At 34.7% G+C, this 26,813-nt stretch overlaps 2 protein-coding genes across 3 annotated transcripts; one reads left to right on the top strand and one right to left on the bottom strand.

Moving 5' to 3' along the window:
* Nucleotides 1–1,352: 1,352 nt before the first annotated feature.
* On the bottom strand, nt 1,353–17,117 carry LOC117329309 (arfaptin-2-like). Of its 2 annotated transcripts, none has more exons than XM_033887203.1 (6): nt 17,038–17,117; nt 15,559–15,824; nt 11,707–12,120; nt 9,875–9,968; nt 8,248–8,422; nt 1,353–7,337 (listed from the first exon to the last, which is right to left on the bottom strand). In XM_033887203.1, exons 2-6 carry the CDS (start codon nt 15,794–15,796, stop codon nt 7,185–7,187), a joined length of 1,074 nt encoding a protein of 357 aa, XP_033743094.1. In that variant the 5' UTR covers nt 15,797–15,824; nt 17,038–17,117; the 3' UTR covers nt 1,353–7,184. The 2 variants fall into 2 exon arrangements, with proteins under 2 accessions (XP_033743094.1, XP_033743095.1); XM_033887204.1 differs by having other exon boundaries at nt 15,646–15,824.
* A 278-nt stretch (nt 17,118–17,395) lies between these two features.
* On the top strand, nt 17,396–26,596 carry LOC117329308 (mitochondrial import inner membrane translocase subunit TIM9-like). Its single transcript, XM_033887202.1, has 3 exons — nt 17,396–17,589; nt 20,927–21,022; nt 26,109–26,596. Exons 1-3 carry the CDS (start codon nt 17,527–17,529, stop codon nt 26,286–26,288), a joined length of 339 nt encoding a protein of 112 aa, XP_033743093.1. The 5' UTR covers nt 17,396–17,526; the 3' UTR covers nt 26,289–26,596.
* The last annotated feature ends 217 nt before the right edge of the window (nt 26,597–26,813 follow it).

The following is a 26,813-nucleotide window of genomic DNA, read 5'->3' as shown; positions in this document are numbered from 1 at the left end:
GTAGTGGAACCCTCATCCGAGTAGGGCTGGGACTTAACAAGCAACTTAAAGCCTTTCCTCACATAGGGGAATGTAAATATTGTACATATATCAGTTGCACAAATAGTTATTCTTCATCTCAGCAGGTATAATTTCATGAAGTAAGTTGCATTAACCCTCAATAAAATCCCTCCACATAAAACAGTAAATGGTTGTTCAAGGAACCCCTGGGTTTTCTCAGGCTGGGGCCTTCGGAACAACCCCAACTCCCTTAAGTTTGGATATTTAAATATATACTCAGAGTTAAATGTTAGTTAGGAAGTCTGAGGATAAAAACCCTCTGACCGTCGTCTAACACAGCAGTTATATACATAGCTGCTATTAGTAAAACAAAAATAGAATTTCAGAAATTAGGATCTCGGCTATTCTGAAAGAATCTCCCATGTGAGTAACGGTTCCAAAGTGCACCGTTTCCAGTCATGGGAGTTAGACAACAGACATAGGATTAGATCTAGCTTAAGGAGGCCCACACCCTCGTCGTCCCTCGGAAGATCATCAACCCTAGAATCTGGAGCCCTCCATGCCATTGGATCCATGAATGCTAGGACACCCACCAATTCTTCCCAGGGAGTGTACAGAGTCCAGGAGGGGGCCTTCATAAAACAGGGAGGAGTGTAGTGAAAATCGGGGGAGTTATCTCCCTTGGTTGGAGCTCATTCCGCACGTGAGCTAGTATAAAATCCCGCGGGGTGTCAGAGAGCGGTCTCTTTGATCCTGAACCCTGCAATGCACACATACAGCCACTAAACGTGAGTACTCGTCACTGTATTGTATGGGTTTTGGGATACGGGAGCATTCATTAGTCTTCTAGAGAAGGCTGGTGAGAACCCTACACCAGTTTTCTCTACAATAATCAAAGTATGTACCAAGAAGGCCAAGTCTAGATCTTGGTGTACATGTAGACTAGTTTATGATGTCAAAAAAATACCCCTTGGCCAGTGATTTTAGGGATCCAGATATTTGAGTGGTGGACTCTTTGATTTTTTTTCAGACATTTTAAGTTCCCACTTTGCTCCATCTCTTACCATAATAATTTTGACTTGGCAAATTTTTTGGAAATGGTGTTTTGGACTCGCCTGAAAAGATTCCAAAAAAAAATACTGTCATGGCCCGATTGGCCTCTTGTTCTGTGTATAATCAAATATTCTAACGACCATGGATACATTGAATTGTACGTGCATATATACATAATTTACCAAAAACAGTAACATGCATGACACCTGTCCTTTCATGACCACATGTATCTTACCCAATTGAATGGAAAATATGTCGAGATTAGAGTACACATACTATTTTAACTAAAACACAAAATGTTTTCTTTTCATAATTTTTATTCATTTGGTGTATTTCACAGACCTTAAATAACATGGATGGTTTATACATATGGAAAGTGTGATATTAGCAATAGTTCACAAGCATCTATAAATACATGTACAGTACAGCACAGCAAAGTGATTTTTGTGTACCAGCAGAGCCGGAGAACCCCATGGCCAAATACATTGAATGTATGTATGCACACAAGTAACTTAGTCAGGACGATTGATGACTATCAGAAATGGGCACATAGTAAGTCAAACTATTAAAGATAGGAGAGCCAACCATCCTGTCATATCAAATAGTGTTAAATGTTCATAGGTGGATACCTTGTGCTATCGTAAATCAGGTAACCAATGTAATGTTGATAAAAGGGTTGATAAATGATAGTCATATGGTGCCAGTATTGCACAGTTGTTGCAAATGGTTCAACCTCATTCAACATCCATGTTGTTGTAGCCTTCTGAAATTACTTGCATTGTTCATGTTATTTCAGAACTGAGTGTACCAAACTATTTAAACTAAAAGTAATCTTGCCTTTTAAAAATTCCAGCCAATTTGATACTAAATCATTTACAATGGTCTACATCTGTTTATTTTAATGCAGTTACATGTCAATGTATCACCGCGTGTATACATAGTTGAACAATGCTACATTGAACACGATATATTTGCTATGATCTAGACACTAGTGCAATAAGTTCAATTAGAAATCCAAGTAATGTAACCTCATCCTGTAGTAATTATAATAACACAAACAAGACGATTAACAAGTGAAATCAAACCATTAATTTACTTTCCTTTGCCACATTTACATGGTATTATTGTGGATAATAAGCATACACTAATCTAACCACTATTGTCAGTCTGATGAAACCAAGACTAAACACACTTAAAATCTGGACTAGAACACATATATATGCTATTTCCTCCGATACATATTCAACCAACACCATGACAAATAGGTATACCTAAGCTATCGAATGCAGGTACATTGTATATACCATTAAATCACTCTTAAACATTGTCTGGTTTATAAAAACAAAAGAAAAGTTCTTAATCCACTGAGAAATTATCAAAAATACATTTCGCATATATCTTTGAACAATTGGCCATACAATACCACATTAACACATAAAATGGCCACACATTGTCGTATTTACTCAATAGATTAAATATCTGTTTTGTAGAGGCTATCTGAAGTTGAATTGTTAGACTGTCAGTGTACAGGATAATTTCTGTAGAGTACATTACCACTAAAAAAATAGTACAGCATATACTTTCTATCCTGATTAACTGTTAATAATAACACATCATACATAAAGAGACACCACTCATAGTTTTCATGGAAATTTTATAAAAAAAAAACTGATTTTCACATCACAAGAAAATGTACTTAGTTTGTTGGCGCCTTAAGAGTTGATGCAACAGCCAAATAAGGAAAAAGATTAATGAAGTGTAGAAGAAAATCATGTTGAGAGAATGTTACCTAATTACTGGCACCAATTCAACTTGTGACAGATATCAAGAGCAGGTAAATAGAATATAAGGGAAAGGGGAGTTGGCTGCATAAATCAATGGAATTATAAATTCATGTACATGTATATATACACGCATAAATATGAAAACAAATTCCTTTTTAAAAGGAAAATGTGAAGATATAATTATATTACTTGATTAACATATCCAGTGGTCCCATATATGACTTGCCAACACAGCAATGATTATAATCCGACGATATGAATTTATGTGTTGATTAATGACACGTTACAAAAGGTGAATTACATAGTATCTTGGATACACATCCACAGAGAAATGTACATACACTTAACACATGTATTAAAGGTTACCAATAGAGAATTAATTTAAACCTAGTTGACATGGTCTATGCTAAAAAAAAAATCCATTAAATAAATAAGCTTTGATATTTTCAATATGTAAAATGTACACAAAACAAACATAAATGAAACTAGACTTCTATAGAATAAATGACAAGAAATACACTTGCTTGATATTTACATAGTATTAATGACATAACTGTTGTATTCATTTTATTTTGAAATTCAAAGATACAGTAAGTTTTATTACATGTAAAGAAAGCCATTTTGACAAGGCATCTTGAAAGACAATGATCACACACAGTATCCTAAGTGTCAGTATTTTGTAGTTAACAATATAGACAAAGGAAGAACAAAATAATTGATAATTAAATGAGTATAACCGTCACCTTCAGTGGATACCAAATAGAGGACAACACAAACAGTCATTATCTAGCTGTAAATGGTAGATAATGGATACAACCTACCCAGCAATTTCTAGAAAATCTGTTGGACGAAATAAACATCACCATTAAATATTGCACAGAATTGTATGGGAGGTTTGCTACACAGATAGTCTACTCTACTGTTGGGTGATGCATACTCTTTATTCAGCTCTAATAATTTAAACCAATACATGTACTTTGAATGATCAGAAAAAGTCCACAAGTATTGGGTTTTTGGTTAAATAATCCGAAGTCACAATGCAAACAAGGAAACAAAAGTCAAAATATCTTCATGTAGAGATGTTTTACAAAGTGGATAATATGTTCCTTTCACAATATGACAACCTATCGTATTTTTCTCAGTCATTTTTTTCAACCCATCGTATTTTTCTCAGTCATTTTTTTTTTCTTCATTTTAAGTGTTTATTGACTACTAACTTCATAAATTCTAGTTTTTTCTTCTTCAGAATCTGTTGACAATTATTGATGATCAGAAGTGAGCCATTCGAGACATGCATTAGCATGTTAATATTTGAGAATATGTGTATATTAAACAATATTAAATAACATAGTGATAATTAGCAAGCAAAGTGAAAATAGGAAGCCCACTGTAAGGATCTGGGCATAAGGCAACACACTGCCAGTGACTAAATGGTGTACTTATATTAAATAACATATTTTAGGAAGAAATTAATTGAAACATAAAATTCAACAAAAACAGCCAAATGTACACAAACCAAAGACAATGCTGAACATAAAAAGTGTTGCATTAATTCAAGTATACAAATGATTATCTCAAACACTTGGACAAGGAAAAACAAAAATCTCAGTAACAACTTTAATCACCTCACTCGCTCTCTCCCTCACACACTGAGGAAATCTTAAAATCTCAACCAAAACAAGACTTGCACATGTAGCACAGATTCATTATATACAGAGGATTTCAATGTCACAAATATGTATATAAAATGCACTTAAAATGGGCCATAATGGCCTGTACTCCTGACAATAAATTTACAGCTTTACCATGTGTTAAAAAAATATTTACATAAACACACAAGTATATGGATACATTAATGAATACAAGTATCACAAAAAGAAACTCACAACCAGATTGTGAATTGATGCCTGATGTAGATTTCAATTCACATTAGGATGAAAGTTCAGTACTAGTACTGTCTGAAAACAGTAACACATTAATTCATTCCTGGTACTGTCTGAAAACAGCAACACATTAATTCATTCCTGGTACTGTCTGAAAACAGTAACACATTAATTCATTATGTTACTGTCTGAAAACAGTAACACATGGTACTCTCTGAAAACAGCAACACATTAATTCATTACTGGTACTGTCTGAAAACAGTAACACATGGTACTGTCTGTCTTTTTTTTCTCGGCAGTATCTTAGCAACATTAAAATAATATTTTCGATAAAGTTTATTGCAGAACAAAAAAAAAACAGTATAAAAAATGATAACAAAACATTAATTTATTAATTATTACTGAAAAGTACCTAACAGGAAGATCTTTAACTCATTTAATCTACTGTATCAAAGATATTTAAAATATTTCACGACATATTTGAAAAGAACAGAAAGGATATTTCAAAAGCTATAATAGAAAGATTGTCCAGCCATAATAAGACTTTAAATTTCATACCAAAAGGAGATCTTTACAAAATATGAAACATCAAATTAATAGCTCTGCTAATTGTGTTAAAAAAGACAATCACTCAATACTATATAACATGAAATGTTCATTGTGTATAAACTTTTTAAGTTTTCATGGTTACTATATAGAGCTACAAATTAAAAATACAACAAATATTGTTGTATGTATTATAGTTATAGTATCTTGGAATGGGCTATTAAACTACAACAGTTTGTATCCACGAAATAATTTGAACCAAACTATGAAAAAAAAAGAAAAACATTTAATGTTATACAGTATTTCAACACTGATGTTTCTTCTAATGCAGCAGAAATGGACGCAATTTAAAAGTTGATTATGCAAAAATCCTGAGGTGCAAAGCTTTGAATTCAATATTATGAGATCCACAAAACTGGACGAAAGCAGTCATTCTGATACTGGCGAACAAATATAACAGATATGTGTCATATATTACTTGTATATTAGGCCTTTTTATACACTCATAAATACAAACTGGTACCAAGTAGTATAGGAAGTGCAACTATCTTTTATCACTTTCTGATTTCATGTTCAAAACAATATGTCCAATTTAACAGATTCAAATATGCATTAAAAAACCTGCTTAATCATGAAAACTAAACATTCAGGAAGATACCAATACACATTGTTTATACAAATTAAATGTGACTGCCTGTTCTGAGTTTGGTCCCTATGGTGTTTCGTTAAAGACATCATATGTATACAAACATGGCACACAATAAAGGTCACCATTTTAGATTAATTTGTTCTTAACTTTACAATTATGGCTCTACCATATTTATCACATATGATAAACTTGAATTCATCGGATAAAGGCTGCACTTTCAATAGGGTTTTAGCCCTGCTATACTTTAATACAACTAAAGAGACTTGATTTTAACCAATACCCCCATCAAAAATATCTTCTTATATCAATCGTTCACAAATATTTGATTGATAAGTGCTAGTAATTTAAAAGCAACATTCATCACCCATATCTGTTGTGAATTAATATGATATTGTCATCTGTACATCAAAAACTCTAATTATTAGTAAGTCAAGTCATGTTCCTTGCCTATTTCAACATTCATTCTGCTTTCCCTCACTTCAACATAGCCAAGCAAGTTATATAAGAAACAAGCTAGAATACAATGCATTAGATTCCCATACCAAAAAAAAAAGGCAAAATCCTTTTCGAAAAATTCTACTACCCCAGTACATGTGTATAAATTGTATTACATTTGATGATAGTCTAAATGATTTTTCAATTTTTTCCCCTAGAACCAAATACATTTATTCCCATTGAAATTTCCAAAAACCAAAAAATTCAGGATACCTGTTATCTCTTTTGAAGTGAAAGATCCGACTAACCAGATTGATGGAAAGTCTTCTTATCAAATATTTGGTTAATTATGATCATTCAATTAAAAAACTAGTGATTCATCTCCTTTGATAATACATGTACAGTTTACTAACTGCTCTTGTCCTTGCAACAACAATATTAAATTATACATTTGGTTTCTTAACAGGTGTACATTATGTCTTCTCATGGGAGTAAAATATCAAGAATAACCAGTCTAATTTGATTTGTGCAACCTTTTCTGATTTTTCAATGAAAATCCTTCTATATTAAGATATTAAACTGGTTAAACTGTTGAAAACACTACGTATGAAGATTTTTTTCCTCGAAAGTAACTATTTGATAGATAAGTACCATAAGGTAAAAGTCATATTAAATTACTTAAATTCAGAACATTTGTCATTAACACAATATGTGACATCTTCAATGATTATGACTACTATTTAGACTTGATAAATAAAATCAACTGAACCAATGAAGTTGACTACGAAGTGTGATGATATGAGGCTGTATATAGGCATGCTCTAGGAGTCATTTTCACTGCTCTAACCAAGATGGTTTTTCCGTATTAGCTCCTTTTAGTTTGATGTTGAACTGCTTCAGGGTGGCTTCAAGGGCGGCATCGTTACCAGTAAAATACGCAGACACAGCATTGTGGAACAGTAGAAGTTGTTTGTGCATCACCTTTACCTAAAATGACAAAGTTAAAACATTCTTGTTTCTTCCATTAAGCATCTTGTAATAAGTCCTGTCATTACATTTCTGGAGGGAGGACGTCAACCTACCTAATTTATGATACAACACATATTATTTCGACCAAACTTTCAAAATGTGACAATTGGTGTTTGTATTTCCTTAATCATGTACATTATGTTTTAGAGTAATGGATTAAGGATGATATGGCATGTATTCAGTGCAGGCTTTAAATGATGACAGGAAGGGGAGCCAAACAAAAAAGCATAGTTCCTCAATGGAGTTGACTTTATATGGCTGGCCTCAGATAAACCTATGGCTAGGAAAAATGTGTTAGGGAGACCAGCATGAGTTCCTCATTGTTGTTCCCGTAAATTTTAAATAAATTTGTTAATATACCTAATTAACTTTGCTGTTGGATTTTGTATTCTTAACTTCTCCTCCTGGTGTTGTTTATTAAAACAGTTTTTTTATACTGCTTCATAAATGTAATTGCTAAAAATGACTGAGATAAAATGCCTGTTCCAGTTTACGAAAGGATTACAGGATTTTGTTTTGTTTTTTTGCATAATTTGATTCTGAAATAGATTCTGCTACCAAAGAGACAAACAGTATTTTGACATAAATATATCACAGAAAGTTATTTAAAAATATACTGATAAATGTTATCTTAAGAATCATATACTATCATATACTATATCAAGATAAAAGGTACCATTGCATCATTAATTTGTAGATTTAGGTTTAATAGAGTTACTTCCCCTGTACTGTTGGACAGTTTTTTGGGGATGAGAGACAAATAAATTTAGGTCTTCTTACAGGCTAAATAGTATTCTTACAGTCTAAGTATAAATGAGTTCTTTTGTTAAGGGTAAATAGTTGTCATACATTGGCCAAATTAACATACCCTATTTTCATCTAGGAATTTCAGTTTGATAGTAACATCTGCTCTTAGTTGTTCAAATTTCACTTTGTAGTCATCAAACTTGTGCTTGGATTCTTCAATCTTGGCCACAGTACTGCCATCTCTTGGACCAAGTTGTAGTACTTCAAGGTCATTTCTGTAGGCATCATACTCCAACCTGACGAGAAAGAAAAGAAAGGAAAACATATGAAATAATACAGATGAACAAGAGATCCAAGGGGGATCTTGGCGCCCACCATTGAATGATCTTTATAGGTCCATGTCAGATTAATCTTCTCTCTATTTTTACCTTACTCTTATTAATCTGTGTAAATTGAGAGACATCCATCCAGTACTTTTCAAACAAGAGGAACCTATACATATATATGAAATTTGAGATTTAGTGATAATGGCTGTCTGTTGGCCATGTTGTTTTCAGATTGGTCCCAAAATGCAAAATACGAGGGACCAAGGGTAACCTACATATGAAATTTGAGAAAGATCCCTTCAGTACCTTCTGTAAAATAGCGATAACAAACATCAATTGTCAAAATCCTAGATGGCTGTCTGTTGGCCGTGTTGTTTTCAGAATGGTTCTAAAATGCAATATTCATAACAAGGGACCAAGGGGAACCTACATATTAACTTTTAGAAAGATCCCTTCAGTACTTTCTAAGAAATAGGGATAACAAACTTCAATTGTCAAAATACAAGATGGCTGCCTGTGGGCCATGTTGTTTTCCAACTAGTCCCAAAATGCAATATGTATTTCTAGGGACCAAGGGGAACCTACAGTGGAATTTTGAGAAAGATCCCTTTAGTACTTTCTGAGAAATAGCAAAAACAAACTTCAATTGTCAAAATCCAAGATGGCTGCCTGTCAGCCATGTTGTTTTTCGATTGGTCTCAAAATGCAATATGCATAACTAGGCACCAAGGGGAACCTACATATGAAATTTGAGAAAGATTCCTTCAGTACTTTCTGAGAAATAGCGATAACAAACTTCAATTGTCAAAATCCAAGATGGCTGCCTGTCGGCCATGTTGTATTCCGACAGGTCTCAAAATGCAATATGCATAACAAGGCACCAAGGGGAGCCTACATATATATGAAATTTTAGAAAGATCCCTTTGGTACTTTCTGAGAAATAGCGACAAGAAAAATTATTTACAGACTGACGGATGACGGACCACAGATGCAGGGCTATTTGAATAGTCCACCATCTGATGATGGTGGGCTAAAAATCAAACATACCCATGTAGTTCATTGAAAAGTACAGAGACCTGTGAACTGATTTTATAATAGGACTTTTCAAAAATGGCACACAGTCCACTCTCTCTTGTCTATGCCTGCCACCTCATGTAATCTGGGCTCCATGGACTTAACAAACATGTACCAGTTATATCAGAAAAAAACATATAAGCTCGTCCCCTACTTCGAGTCAGGGATTCCCTTAAAATGCATCGGTCTTCTGGCCCATTGTAATGTTGGCAACCCACTACCTTTTCCTCTAGCTTTGATTTACAATCAATCATTTGGACAGCACGTCTATACATTTGTCACCATTTCAAATTCTGAATTTATACATAAATTGGCAGTGATTAAATATTGTTTTGGGGAGAGTCTCACCTTGCATGTTCGTATTGGCGGACAGTCATTAGTGAATCTTCCATGGTTTTGTTACACAATGTGTTGACACTCGATGTGAAGAAATTCATGGCACCTACATGACAACAGCATAATGAGAAATTAATTATAACTTGACATGTATAAGCATGCATTACACTACCATTTTTGTGTTTTTAAAGACATAGACTTCAAAACAAAATAATTTACATATACATGTATGTGAAATTAGAGTATGTCTAAATCTTTCGTGTCGGGTATCATGAATCATCAGACTATTAATTAGCTATCATGATCAGTATCAAATACATCATTTTTGTCAAGTGAATATAAATGTGTGTTTTGTTGCAGCTGTATGTAATGTAACTTCATTTTGTTGTGACTTAGTGACATGTCACGAGTGGTACATTTTTTATTCTTAACCAGACAAGTAAATCAAAAATACTGAAATTCTACTTCATTATTGTTTTCTTCATAAATATCAAGTAGTTATGATATTTTATGGATTACCGATAATCATGTGACATTAACATGAAATTTTAAATTGATGTTCAATATCCTTACAGACAACTATGTCAAGATATCAACAAGGACCAAAGTGAGCTCTTTTTGGTTCATGCATTGCAATTGCTATTAATGACAAAAAACCTTAAAATTTAACAGTTTGTTGGCTGTTAACATGTTATTTACAGACTTTGATTTCCACATGAGAGCAACTCTTTTACTCATATTCATGCAAAATATTTTCTCTGACTTGAGTTATACATGTATCTGCCAATATATTTTGTAAAGAAGTACTAGGAATTTGTTCTTTGTAAAAGAAAAAATACTAGGATTTTTTTCTTTGTAAAAATAACAAGCAAATTCGTGGAATTTATATCCCCAACTGCCATATTACACCATTGCAAAAATTCTCTTCTCATCTGCCATTACTAAACCCTATCATAAATTTCACTAAGCCCCAAATATTATACACATGTACAGAATTGTGTTCCCAAGTTTGCAGACTTTTAGAAGTATTTTGGAGTTTAATTCAACAGCAAATAACAATGCTTATTCATAAATTAGGAGATGATAACTCTCTTACTCAGTTTGATGAAAATCTGGTGGGAGTAATTTTAATTGCAAGGAAACAGAAACATTTTTTTTCGTTAAACAAGAGGCATAACTCTGCCAAATAAAGTCAGGCAAAAGTGCACGTGGCAATCAAACCTGGCCAAGTCATCCTTGTTATCAAGTTTAAGAAAATCTTTTCACAAATTTTCCAATTATTTCACAGAAATGACAGAAAACAATGTTTTGGTTCTCTGTAACTCTGTGAAATAAAGTCAGGCAAAACTTAACTGCCAATCAAACTTGGCAGAGCCCATAAGTCATTTAACCTTGTTAATCTGTTCCAGTTATTTCATGGAAATGGCAAATTATTTTTTTTTAGTTAATCAAGGGGCCATAACTCAAATAAATTCAGACAAAACTTTAAGTGGTAATCCAAATTGGCCAGATCCTTAAGGTTTTAAACCTTGATACCAAGTTTTAAAAAAATCCGTTAACATTTGTTGCATTTATTGCATGGAAATGAAGCATGATTGAAAAACCCGAATTAATGTCCCACGTTTCAGTGAAAGTGGGGATAAAAAGTTACCAATGAGGGCCTGACTGTTGAGGTATTTAATTTTACCTGCCTTCGGAAAACCTTACCACTGTGGACATCATCTATACAGGTAGATTTCTAATTGAAATCTACAATATGTAAAATATCATTAGGGAAACATACATTGGTAAACAAAATCGTCCATTTATATTAATCCTAGCTATAGTAGTAACAGAGTACAAACCTAGCAATGTTTCCCCATTCTTGACCAGTGCACGCTGCGTCTCACAGTTGTAGAAGAATTCTTCTTGTAGTTCAGGACTTCGCTGCCCCTGTTCTCCGAATGCTTCCCCAAGTGCTCGTTGGGTCTGTACTACTTGGTAGAAATGATTGGTAAGAGTACGTGCCAAACGTAAAATGTTGGCATATTTGCGCTGCATGTCCCTAAGAACCTCAATTTGTGTCTCAAGCTCCAGATCTACAGTCTTAGAACCCTTTCCTAATCTCTCAGCCAAGTACTGCTTTGTACACTTGAAAGTGTTCACACTCCAGTGTCGTATAGATTCCAGTTTGGATTGTGCCGCAGACACCGTCTTCGGAATAAAGTCCCCATTACTTTGGGCTGGTGTTTGAGTAGATAATGGAACATTGCTGGTAGCTGTAAAGTAATGAACATTTTGTTAAATAGGACTACAACCTAAATCAATTTTTATGCGGATGACATAAATGCAATAAATTAATGACTGTAAAATTAGCACATAAAGTACAGTATATAACAAAATTTACCAGTTTTTGTTACAATTAAGTGATGCCATTTCAACTTTGTTGACCTTTCCATCAGCAGAATTATTGTATTTCTATTACATGTATCTAACTTGTACATGAATAAAGTAGGAAAACGAACACTGTTTAAGTTTCTCTATAAATAAATAAGGTGAAAAGTATCAAAACTGGATGTAAATGTAATGTTCAAAGTAAATCTTATAGCATGGTGCCAGCCATTTTGTTGATTTTTTTTTTAAATAATTAACCTCATGTAGGAAAATTAAATAAAATTAAATCAATATTAAAAATAAGTATTATTCACCAATGTAAATATAATATCCTTGATTTTCCTTCATTAAACATGAATTGATTTGTTTGTATTATTTTGTTTATAATGAAATATTTAGCAGGATTGAAAAAGTTGACTAATAAAACAGATAGATAGGTTGGGCTCATAGTCATACATTTTATACAAATACAGATAAAAGCCTTAAAGAGCACTATCTATATCCCTGTACCAGCATATACTGTCACTCTCACTTCTCTTGTTTCTGAACAATGATAGAGACCCCTATAATTTGATATACAATTAGTAATAGTATTCCATGCCACTGCTGCAACAGGTGTTATTAATAACGATTCCTAACCTCCATTTTAGGAATATACAAGAATTGGTGTAGGTGTACATTGTAACAATAATCAGCATAGCTAATTTATCAAATATTTTTTATCATTTTAGACAAAAGCTGTTACATGATACAACTAAAAACAGCACATGTGTGAACTTTATATCTCTTTTTCTCTTTAAATTTTATATATTTATCAACATCAGATACTTTGAACATAAATTACAAAACAGAAAAATTAAAATTACCAATATTCTAGTCTAAGTGTGAATAAAACATATGCATGGTACTAGTCATAATAGGTGATGATACTAGCAGAGTCTGTAATTTGGGACATTACAATAATTAGTCAAATGATCTACATGCACTGTGTTGGGACATTCTTGTAAAGTTCAGCATTATGCATAACTTGACATTTCGATTAGTCAGGAAATTAGATTGTTTACCAATTAAAAGTTCTAATATGGAGTGGTATAAAGATATGGTGGCTATGTCAAAATGAAAACAAATTTAGGAGGGCTCACAAAGATAATACTATACCCAGCCCAAACCCCTATCCTCTACACAGTGACACACTAGTAGTCTAAGGGATGAAATGTTATAACCTTGAATTGAACAACAAAAAATATACATGTACATATAAATATACATGTATGTTAAATGATACTTGTGAGGTAACTGGTATATTTTCTGAACAAGTTTTTTTCCATCAAAAGCATTAAAAGAAATGATTCCATAACCAGTGACCACCAAAATTTCTCTGGTGTAGAATATCGAAAGTGATACTATATTATATCATTACTAAATCTGTAGAGGAGCCATTGGAGTATCCTGAATACTATCAAGCTTAAGCTTTTTACTTGTATAGATACATATACATGCAGTTGCCAGTAATTTTGCACAATTTCTCAGGAAAATCCTAAACATCATTTCCAAAGTACCACTGGTAAAAGAAATATAGCTAGAGTGGGTCCTCAAAATATGAGTGCACATGTACACCACATGACTGAGCCCTTCACAGAAAGCCAGGAATCAAATATCCAAGTCTCAACAAGATACCCCATGGCCAGGGTAGAACAATATAAGTTTGTCGAATGTAGTATCTTGTATTAAAATAAGATTTGCATCACATAAGAGTGGGTACCTGGCATGCCATCAATCTCACTTTTCACTACGAAGTCAATATTAATTTTCTGAAAGTTTGAGGAAAACAAGCATTTAAGTCTTCAACATCAGATATTGATTGACAGCAATAACTTTTGGAAAAACAGTTGAATCAGAATTGTTTTTGAGGAAACGTGACTTTATATCATGACTCTAATATTATGCAATCTAAGGTTTAAAGTAATCAATCGAAAAATATAGGAGGAAATCCAAGACAAAAATACTGAAATAAAAAAAAGTTGACGAAGGAAAATTCTTTTCAGGAAAACACACCAACATATAATGATTATAAAACCTTCTTAGTTTCAAAGAATTTGGTTGAAAAATGTAGATCTTTGAACAAAACAAAAAAAATAAATAGTGAAATAAACAAAGTGCAATAACTTGTAAAAACAGTCAAATCAGAGTTCTTTTCAGGGAAACAATTTCATATCAGGATCATTATGTATACCAAGTTTGAAAGAGATCAGTGGAAAGTTTATGCCGACCAGATGGACTAAAGGACAATGCCATACTATTATATTCCTGTCAAATTTGATGGGCATATAAAAATCACTGATTACAGTAATGAGTATAAATATCCCTCCTCCATCAGGTAAAGGGGTACAAAAACTAGCGACAGGGTGTACATATACAAAGATAGGCAAGTCTAGGGAAGAGATTATTATAAGGCGACTAAATATAATGCAATGCACAGAAAATGAATACAAATCAGATGGTGCTCAAAGTAAAGATTAACACAAAAGAAACCATGGTGCAGAATTGCTCTACCGGTATTTTCTTTTTGTCATGTCTGTGTAAAAATAAACTAAATGTTCAAAACATTGAAATAATATGCTAAATTGATGTTCAATAATGATGTAAGTTTTTCCACAAAGAGGTATTCCGATTTTCACAAATGTAACGTTTAATATTAAGAAAAAAACATGAAGAAAAATACTTGTAAGTTTTGTTAATATACAAACTACAAAGAGATCAGATGAATAAATTATAAATGTAGTATGATTAAACTGATTAAACAACAAACTCAAACAAAGAGAAGCATCTGCTGAAATTACCATAACTATACACCTGCTCCTAATATTTAAAGAAATAAACTTGTTTTACAATAACCAAGCAAATAACAATAAAGATGAAATCATTTTGTAGACAGATTTGCCTTTTAAACAAATTCAATATCTGATTACGAATTTCAAATGAAACTAAACTTCAATAATTTCAAATAAGCACCTTAAAATATGAACAAGCTAGAAAATAAATACAATAGCTAGGAAATGTAATTGAGTCCACAAGGTCAAACTGGGACAACTGCGAACTATTAATAGTCTTGTGAATTTATTAATTAACTACATAAATATTTATTGAGGAATAATTCCTTCAATTATATTTCAGTTAATGAAATTGCTTTACTTCCAATTTAATACTTGTTATAATCAGTCACAACACTTGCATTGCAATATTTAATGTTTGCCAAATATATTATTTGTTGCGTAGGACTAAATATTTTCATTTAGAAAGTGTAAAAAGTGAGAAGAACACACCAGGAGGCATAGTAAATGACCGAGTTAGTCGTGGTTCAGTGGATCCAAAGCTAGCAGCAGACATAGAGCTTCCACTGTAAGACCTACTGATAATTTTTTTGGGCGAGCCACTCTGAACAGTGTTGCTCATGTCATTGAGGTTTGGACCATCCTCAAGAATTTCTTTCAGGTCCATCTCGAATGTGTCATCTTGTATAGGGTCCCCACCTCCATTTGGCACTGCATTCTGGTCAGCCATTGTTCACGCAGTATGTTGTATTGATAGACTGAAAATAGCAAATATTGTGTTAATTCAAACTACACATTATGTAATAAAAATTTCCAACTGACAAATTTAAACAAGTAATAAATTTAAAGAATTTTACAAAAATATGTAAAATTATGAAAACTGCCACTACATATTCCTCATCCTTGAATTTTTTCCAGAAGTACTAATGATGTAACTTTATTAGGACTGACTGTACCGTACGTAGTTGTCATGATTCAGTCTATTTGAATTTTGGTATTTATACTTTTCCTTTTTATTTTGAGTTTATAAAATTAACTTGCCATGCACCTTTTGTATATATATAAATTCACTGCCTTTAGACAAAACTTATATTATCAACTCAAAGGCCAAAATTGGTGCAGTGATGTCACAAAGAGAATTTATAAAGGATAATTACTAATTATAATAATTGGTGCAGTGATGTCACAAAGAGAATTTATAAAGGATAATTACTAATTATAATAAATATATGAGATCCCAAATTCAGTCACCTCTGGATGAGCCTAATTAATGGAAGAACCGTGCATTGGTGTCAGAAGTCTACTAACATTCAATTTGACATTAGTTTATATTACATTAAGGCAAACTATTATCACCCAACAGTTGTCACTGTGGTACATGTTCATAAAGTATACAGTAATCAACGAACCACATCTGGATTTCTCTAGATTTTAGGGATTGTTATTATTGATTTATATACTTTATTATGTATATATTAATTCAGTCTCTGGTCAATATTGAACGTCAGAAGATTATATGTGCAACTCCTCTTATATCATTTGCAGAGTCAAACTTTAATTGAAATGCTGACGATGCCAAAACGACTGCATTGTTTATTTTACGTTTATCGACGTGTACTATATATACATCAGTAAATAATCAGCAAAAACATCAATTACAACGGATAATATTATTGCAATGAAAAGCAAAATTGACTTAATGACAGGATGGTGGTTTGATTCAGCATGAACAATTATTCCATTTTATTCTAAACAAAGACACACACAAAAACTTGGTCCAGCAGCCACGAATGCAAAAATAAATAAGAAGCATGTGACGTCGGCATGTGCAGTCGTGTCAACATTGAGCATTTTTTGTATCTAAACTTGCCGAATATGTGGTCATTGATTTAAGAGGAAATATAGCAAAACTATACTCATGCAAGTGCTTTAGTTCCTTGACAACTATAAAACTGTAACGAGATAACAGACCTTTCGTACTAAATTCCTCCGGGACATTTACTTTCTGCTACTTGTCTGTCTGTGTGTCCTGACAAGTTGTCGATTCTGACGTCACCGACACACTATTAGGATAATATAAGTGCAAAGAGGAGTGAATAAACACTAAAACTCCGGATTATTTTCGAATTAATAACAATAGACCAACTTATGTGTATTGTATCAGCGTTTGATTGAGTCTTATTAATGATGTTTTTACTTAAATAAAATTGATATGCCTAATTTAACGAAATATTAACAATCTACAGACCGACAATTACCTACTTCCGGATATCTGACTCCGCGCCAATTATTGGTTTTAATGTTTAGTTTTGTCTGAATATTGCATCGTGGTCATCACAGTGATTTGAGGACAAGTGGTTTTGTGTGTAATTCTGTTAGTAACATTGAATTCGGTGACACTGATGTGCACGTTTATTGAAGGAGAAGTTCCGACGGAGGGATGACAGTATCGAACGAATCATGAACCGAAAACAAGAGATGGAAAATGCCCAGAAAGAGGCATTTGACATGAATATGCAAAATGTAATGACGCATTTCGTTTCTTTGTTAATGTTTACATTATGTTCGAAAATGATTGATTATACCCTGTACATGTATATTGAATATCTATACTGTATTCATGTCCAGTGGGTTGTGACCAGTAGCTGTAACTGACCAGGTAAATGTGTTCACCTGTCAAACTACTCCTATACGTATAAGAGGTCTTAGTCCGCCTGATTGCATTGGCGAACGGCGCCTGTCAAAAGTTTCTCGCCGTGTTGAACCTCAAACATTGTTGGAGTACTGTCAAATCCTGTTGGTTCCCTGGATAAGATTTCTGGTGAATAGTCATCTGATTTACATATCAATTCCATTGGTCAAATTCTCCTGTGATCTCTCCTTACTGTACAGTAGGTGTTATTCACCATACACCTGGATCAGTTTAGTTTTGTATTTGTCCCTGAACAGACAGGATCCTTTCAGTTGTTTCAAAACCCACCCTAAAACTCATGTTTTGGTCTAACATGTTGGCTTAAATTTACGTCATTTGATATAATCATTATTTATTTTACTCATGTTAATTATGTTTCTAAGAGATATATAGAGAGATTGGCTACTCTCTATTTGCCCCTATGTCTACGTGATGGTCCCTGACCTTCCCACAATCCTTTTCGGTCGCTCGGTTCAGTCTTCACCTGACGCCATATTGGAGAAAACTTGAAAACCGGACACATAATTATCAATAATTTCTATTTGAAATCATCACCCAGATCCAATGATGTGCTTTAATTTTATTATTCAAATCGCCCTGCCTCCGTCCGTCCGTCCGTCCTCCCTCCCTCAATCCGTCCGTCCGGCCGTCCGTCCGCCCGTAAACAATTCTTGTTATCGCTAATCCTCAGAAAGTACTGAAGGGATCTTTCTCAAATTTCATATGTGGGTTCCCCTTGGTGCCTAGTTATGCATATTGCATTTTGAGACCAATCGGAAAACAACATGGCCGACAGGCAGCCATCTTGGATTTTGACAATTGATGTTTCTTATCGCTATTTCTGAGAAAGTACTGAAGGGATCTTTCTCAAATTTCATATGTAGGCTCCCCTTGGTGCCTAGTTATGCATATTGCATTTTGAGACCAATCAGAAAACAACATGGCCGACAGGCAGCCATCTTGGATTTTGACAATTGAAGTTTGTTATCGCTATTTCTGAGAATGTACTGAATGGATCTTTCTGAAATTTCATATGTAGGTTTCCCTTGGTGCCTAGTTATGCATATTGCGTTTTGAGACCAATCTGAAAACAACATGGCCGACAGGCAGCCATCTTGGATTTTGACAATTGAAGTTTGTTATCACTATTTCTGAGAAAGTATTTAAGGGATCTTTCTCAAATTTCATATGTAGGTTTCCCTTGGTGCCTAGTTATGCATATTGCGTTTTGAGACCAATCTGAAAACAACATGGCCGACAGGCAGCCATCTTGGATTTTGACAATTGAAGTTTGTTATCACTATTTCTGAGAAAGTATTTAAGAGATCTTTCTCAAATTTCATATGTAAGTTTCCCTTGGTGCGTAGTTATGCATATTGCGTTTTGAGACCAATCAGAAAACAACATGGCTGACAGGCAGCCATCTTGGATTTTGACAATTGAAGTTTGTTATCACTATTTCTGAGAAAGTACTGAATGGATCTTTCTGAATTTCATATGTAAGTTTCCCTTGGTTCCTAGTTATGCATATTGCGTTTTGAGACCAATCTGAAAACAACATGGCCGACAGGCAGCCATCTTGGATTTTGACAATTGAAGTTTGTTATCACTATTTCTGAGAAAGTATTTAAGGGATCTTTCTGAAATTTCATATGTAAGTTTCCCTTGGTGCCTTGTTATGCATATTGCATTTTGAGACCAATCTGAAAATAACATGGCCGACAGGCAGCCATCTTGGATTTTGACAATTGAAGTTTGTTATCACTATTTCTGAGAAAGTACTGAAGGGATCTTTCTCAAATTTCAAATGGAGGTTCTCCTCGGTGCCTTGTTATGCTTATTGCATTTTGAGATCAATTGGAAAACAATATGGCCGACAGACCGCCATCTTGGATTTTGACAATTGAAGTTTGTTTCTCAAAGTGCTGAATGGATCTTTCTCAAATTTCATAAGTAGGTTCCCCTTGGTCCCTTGTATTGCATTTTTGGACCAGTCTGTCCTGAAAACAACCTGGCAAACAAACAGCCATTATCGTTAAATCTCAAATTTCTTATATAGCTAGGAAATCTCAAATTTCTTATATAGCTAGGATTCCCTTGTTTGAAAAGTACTGGAGGGATGTCTCAATTTGCACAGATTAGTAAAATGAAGGGAAAAGTAGAGAAAAGATCAATCTGACATGGAACCTATGAAGATCATTCAATGGTGGGCGCCAAGATCCCTCTGGGATCTCTTGTTCCTCTAAATATCCTTCTAATAACTGAGAGGGTCAAGGTCATGATACAGCTTTATATGGTAAGCTAAAGTAGCATGCAAATATGAAGTACAACCAAATTTGTTCAAATGAATGGCCTTGTTTGACATTCAAGGTTACATGGATGAATTGTAATACTGGGTATGTTCTTTAACTGATCTCTTCTGAATAAATGAAAAGCCTGTCATGATTTATATCCAGAAGTGTATTTGGATAATGGTCTATTATGTTTGTTCAAATTAATGACCTTGACATAATTAAAAGATCACAGTGTCAAAAACGATATAACCATTAGACCTGGAGTGATGATATGGGCAAATACAATAAGCCTTCTGTATTGAGAAGTGCTTTTTATTTTATTCAATCAAATGATGTTGATCAAATTTCAAGTTTAGTGTGAGATATGAGTTGACATCCATTTTTATCTGTTGTGCCTCGTCCGGTTAACATTTTCAACTTCTCAGAAACACCTGAACCTTTTTTTTAAAATGAAATTTTGGAAAGGTAAACCAAAATTGTGAATTATATGGTTCTATTTCTCCAGTGGTCTGAGGGGCAGGGCCAGAAAGGGACAAATTGATTGAAATATTTCAGAACTCAAGTGACCGTTAAGGCACGTGGACCTTTTCTTTTAAATCTATACCCTAACTTTGTGAAGTGAACAAAAGTAACACATGTACTTCAATAAAAGGTCACCAATACAGGTGAATTGGGCCTCTTGTGATGTTTAATTGTTGTCCTCATAATCATGTGTCATACAATGTGACTTTAATGATACCTTTAAACGTACCTTAACCATTGTATAGATTATGCACATGGCTTATTTCATATTTTTGCCAGAACTCTTCATTACAGGTCAGTGTTGTAGTAGAAACATTATCTTTCATTAAATTTGTTGTGTTTGTCTTTACAGTTACGAGAGTTCCTGACATTGTATGCGAGCCTGACTGAGCGATGTTTCTGCAACTGTGCAGTTTTACAACATGACAGTAAATTGTCAGCACAGGAGGTAATGTCATCAATAATTATTTTCAGAGTTTTTGTATCACCTGTGAAGCGTGGAGGACAGTTCAGAATTACTTTGTCCGTAGTCATGTGTTGTGACACACTTCAGTTTTCCTAAACTTTTTTCACTACTGTTTGCCTTATCAATTTGTAACAGGAAATGTGGCTTGATCATGATAAAGAACAGATCAAATTTCATTTTTGTTTCAATATTCCTTTTTTTTGCTGGAGATACAGACCTTTCCACATAGGAAGTTCTCATAACTTACTCTTTACCTTACATTTTTTCGCTTTCTCTCGGTACATCACTTCATCACTTTGTACATGGCCTCATTAAAATAGGTTACAGTCCGAGTTCAAATTTGAGCCCTGTGTTTACTTTTTTATCATTTCACAAATTATTTCATGAAAGTGCTCTTCAGTACTCCTTTTGAACTATCCTTGGTTATATATTGATACAAGCTTTTGTTTTCCATCTGTTTTTTAATTAATTATAATGGGGATCTTAATCATTTATCCATATGCAAATGAGAAAGCCACTTTGACTTATCAGCAAGTGCAAATTAAACCAATCTCATGATCTCACTGTAAACAGCATGGATTTACATTTGAAGCCATTAGCGGAGATTTTAACTTAAACTGACCATACTGGACGTTTGCTGTGTAGCAGATAACTAACGACTGCAGATTCTTTTGTTTGGTTATTTATTAGGTCATATGACCCAAAGGGTCAGGATGACCTATAGCCATCATGCTTCGTCCGTCGTCGTCCGCCGTGCACCATCCGCCGTCCGTAAACTTTTTCATTCAAAACGCTACTCCTCCTTAATCCTTGGGTGGATTACAACTAAATTTGTTGTGAAATATCATTTGGGGAGGGCTGTCATATTTTATATAAATGAGGCTGGTCTAACCCCTGGGGCCCGAGGGACAGGGCCCCAAAAAGGGAACTTTGGTGAATATTTGCTATAAAATCCTACTCCTCCTTTACCATTGGGTGGATTACAACTAAATTTGGTGTGAAACATCATTGGGGGAGGGCGATCATATTTTATATAAATGAGGCTGGTGTGACCCCTGGGGCCTGAGGGGCAGGGTCCCAAAAGGGGAACTTTGATGAAATTTTGCTATAAAATCCTACTCTTCCTTAACCCTTTGGTGGATTTCAACCAGATATGGTGTGAAACATCATTTGGGGAGGGCGGTCATATTTTATATAAATGAGGCTGGTCTGACCCCTGGGGCCAGAGGGGTGGGGCCCCAAAAAGGGAACTTTTGTGAATTTTTGCTATAAAATCCTACGAGGCTGGTGTGACCCCTGGGGTCTGAGGGGCAGGGCCCCAAAAGGGGAACTTTGATGAAATTTCGCTATAAAATCCTACTTCTCTCTAACCCTTTGGTGGATTAATACAAAATATGGTGTGAAACATCCTTTGGGAAGGGTGGTCATATTTTATATAAGCGAGGCTAGTATGACCCCTGGGGCCTGAGGGGCAGGGACCCAGTAAAGGAGAACGCTGGTGAATATTTCCTATTAAATCCTAATCCTCCTTAACCTTTTGGTGGATTACAACCAAATGAAACATAAGGTGACGGCAATCATATTTTACAATGAGACAGGTCTGACCCCTGGGGAAAGAAAGATGGGGCAAAAGGAGCGCTTAGGTTAAACATTTCTTTAAAATGCTATTCCTCCTTAATGCCTTAATTGACTACAACCATATTTAGTATGAAATATCATTGGGGAAGGGCAATCCTAATTAATATAAATGAGTCTTGCCTGACCCATTGGGACAGAGGGGCATGCCCCAAAAATGGGAACTTGGCTAAAATTTTGCTTTAAGATGCTGCTCTTCCTGGATAAGCTAAATGGATAAAAACCAAATTTGATCTGAAACATAACTGGCTTCGTATAGATGATTTATGGTAATAATGCTGGATTGAGGGTCATGTCCCTGCTGTAAGTGTTTGTCAGATGACCGTTAAGGCCCATGGGCCTCTTGTTTCAATGATTCTACTTGAATTATAAAAAGCTAACTTGACGAAATTGTCTTGTTAATATTCAAGATTTTGCTAGAGTTATGGGCCTTGGAAATTCTCATAATTTACTTGTATTTTTAGCTCACCTAGTCTGAAGGACCAAGGTGAGCATATGCCATACCGTGGCGTCCGCCGTCCATCGTCTGTTGTCCGTCCGTCAACAATAGACTTCTTCTTCTTAACCGCTGGTCAGAATTTGAACAAATTTGGTCAGAAGCATCCCTATGGGTAGGGGATTCAAAATTATACAAATGATGTGGCTGACCCCCCTGGGGGCCTCTGGCGCGGGGCCAAAAGGGGTCAATTTGGCTTTGTTGATATAAATGACTTCTTCTCTGAAGACTTCTTCTCTGAAACCGAGCAATGGATATCGCTCATATTTGCCTGGTAGCATCACTATGGGGTGAGGATTCAAAATTGTACAAATGATGAGGCTGACCCCCCAGGAGCCTGGGGGGCAGGTCCAAAAGGAGTCAATTGGGCTATATTGATATTAACGACTTTTTCTCTGAAACCAAGCAATGGATATCGCTCATATTTGCCTGGTAGCATCACTATGGGGTGAGGATTCAAAATTGTACAAATGATGGGGCTGACCCCCCAGGGGCCTGAGGGGGCGGGGCCAAAAGGAGTCAATTGGGCTATATTGATCTAAACGACTTCTTCTCTGAAACCAAGTAATGGATATCTTTCATATTTGCCTGGTAGCATCACTATTGGTTGGGAATTCAAAATTGTACAAATGATTGGGCTGACCCCCAGCCTGAGGGGCGGGGCCAAATGTGGTCAATTTAGCTATATTGTTATAAACGACTTCTTCTCTGAAACCTAGCAATGGATATCACTCATATTTCCATGATAGCATCACTATGGGGATAGTATTCAAAATTGTACAAATGGTGGGGACCTAACCCCTTGGGAGCCAGAGGGGCGTGACCAAAATGGGCAAATATAGCTGTACTGATGTAAATGACTTCTCTGAAACTGAGCAATGGATATCACTCATATTTTCATGATAGCATCACTATGGGGATAGTATTCCAAATTGTGCAAATGGTGGAGACCTAACCCCCTAGGGGCCAGAGGAGGGGGGGGCAAAAGGGGTTAATTTGTCTAATGATATAAAAGACTTCTGAAACCAAGAAGTTGATATTGGTCATTTTTGCCAGGTAGCATCACTATGAAATGGGGATTCAAAATTGTACAAATAGTTTGGCTTACCCCCGGGGGCCTGAGGTCTTTCCCCACCCCTAAAGACTTAGTTACTTTGTTATATCTTTGAAACCATTGAGATCCCCACCCCATAACCATATATAGCATTCTTGGTCATCAAGAGATAAACAAAACAATGATGGAAAAATAGGCTCTAGGGTCTTTCCCCACCCCTAGGGACTTGGATTCTTTGTTATATCTTTTGAAACCATTGAGATCCCCACCCCATAACCATATATAGCATTGTAAGACATCATCAAATAAAGCTGTTAACAACATTATTTTGAAGTTTAATCAAATCAACCAGGTGAGCGATACAGGCCCTCTAGGCTCTTGTTTTGTTTTGCTTCGTTTGCCATATCATTTTGTACCTTGGTGTGTGGATTTGTCATAAATGATTGCAGTTCAAGCAATTACTGCAACAAATATTAATGGATTTTCTTCAAACTTGTTAACAAGGTTAAATGCCTTTAAAGACGCTACACCTCCGACAGAGTGTAAGAAATTGTTAATATTTTGACAATAAATGACATTTTTAGTCCATATATGAATGCCTTTTTAATACATACAAATAAAAAAATAATTTTATAACGTATTAGATATATTTTTTTAATTTAACAAATTTGCTTGTTTTTTTTGTGCAGTTATTGCCCTTTGCAATTAAGAGATTCTTATTATTATCGTTAACTTATATCAACTTCCCTTTCTGTAGTCCCATCTAATTAGATATTGGACTATGTGCTGGAGGCCAGAGACAAGAATCATGATTTGGATAGCCCTTTGCACATAGGAATTTCTGATTATTATCATTAACTTATCCTTTTCCACTACCACTTGCAAGCATGGCTTTTTCATGAATGATAGATTGCAGTTCAAGCTCGATGCTGGTGTGAAATTTCATTTATTGTTAAAGTTGCATCACACTGTATTCATCATTTTTGCTAGCCAAGGCTTCTGTTTGTGTTACACTCCACGAACCCTTTACAGATATAGTCATTAGCTCTCGCCCTCTGGCGGAGATTCAAAATTTTTGCCCTTTACACATGAAATTCTGCCCTTAAGACTTGAAAGTTTTACCCAATCACAACAAGCGTTACATATATACTTCATCAGTGATGTTTACATACACCTGTGGATGCTTGTGCAATTTTTATGAGGCATGAGATCAATAACTTCTATCAAAAGATCGAGCACCATGAATGTTTCTTCAAATATTTAGGTCTTGGTTTTTTGGTAAACTGGCATGACATTGGTTACAAGGTAGCTTTGTACTGGGCGCCGCAATTTTTGTTTACTGCGAAACCATGCCTGAATATGAGACACAATTTGATTGGATGCCCTGGAATTCCATGATGTGACAGTTTGAACATAACTATATCTGCCAAGGGTTTGTGGAATGTAATGCAATCAGAAGCCTTGGCTAGGAAAGATGAGTATTCATGCACTAATACCATCAACATAAGACCCCAGATGTTGTATAGCTAGTTATATTGTACAACCAATTAAATATCATTTCTTCATTACCAAACTACATAGCTGTAGCTGTGCGATGGCTGTGTAGCACAGTGTTATACCGAGTGGTTTGATTCCCTAAATATGGTGTACGGTATATAGTAACAGATTTTCTCTTGGTACTCAATTTCCTCCCACAGAAAGTTTGATGTCTGCCATCATTGGGGTGATTTATATAAAACCCATACCCTTTTTTGCAGTTGTTGAAAAATAATTAATAGTTAATTAAATAAGTAGCTTTCATGAAGGACACAAACTTTTTTATCCTCATTCTTTGTATGTTGATAGAATTTATCCTATTGTTCTTTCCTTTTTCCTTTTTGCAGAAAGCATGTGTAGAAAACTGCACCGATAGATATATATCATATAATCAAAGACTGATGCCAACATTCGCAGAGCACTACCAGGCGAAAATGAAGGAGGCTGAGAAAGCAGCTTTAGAACAAATGGAAAAAGTGAAACAGGAGGAGGCAGCTAAATCTAAAGAGCAGACAACTCCAACCTAACTGAAACACTTGATAGAAAAGTCGAAAAATTTAGATCTTATCACCTTCCTTTTCTAACCACATTTTAACTTATTATCACATAAGGGGTCATGATATCATTTTGTTGTAAGTTCAGGATTGATGAAAATGGGACTCGAATGTAGTAAAAACAAAATGAAATAAGTAGATTTGAGGCTTGCTTGTTTTATTTCTAGGATGTATTGTGATTGAATGTTAGAGTGTTTTATCAAATTGTATGTACATTTGTTTTGTTTACATATCATGTGTACAATTGTTTTAACAAGCAATAAATTCATGTAAAAATCAAATGAATGTCTGCAGTGATTTGTAATTTGAGTAGATGAGGGTTTTCCCTGAGAATGCCACTTTTCAAAAGTCATTTATTATGTCGCCTGTGATGAAGTATCAAGTGATCATCTAATTAAGTGACATATTTTAATAACCTTTTGTTAGGCATTGTGCGTCATCCATCGTCTGTCCGTAACCACTTCACATGTTCGATTTCTCAGAAACTCCTGGCCTAAT

The sequence above is a fragment of the Pecten maximus genome, chromosome 6 (genome assembly GCF_902652985.1).
Source record: "Pecten maximus chromosome 6, xPecMax1.1, whole genome shotgun sequence".
In the NCBI taxonomy this organism is placed as follows: Eukaryota; Metazoa; Mollusca; class Bivalvia; order Pectinida; family Pectinidae; genus Pecten; species Pecten maximus.
The sequence above is the reverse complement of the archived record's forward strand: the minus strand, read 5'-3'. Positions and strand labels throughout refer to the sequence as shown.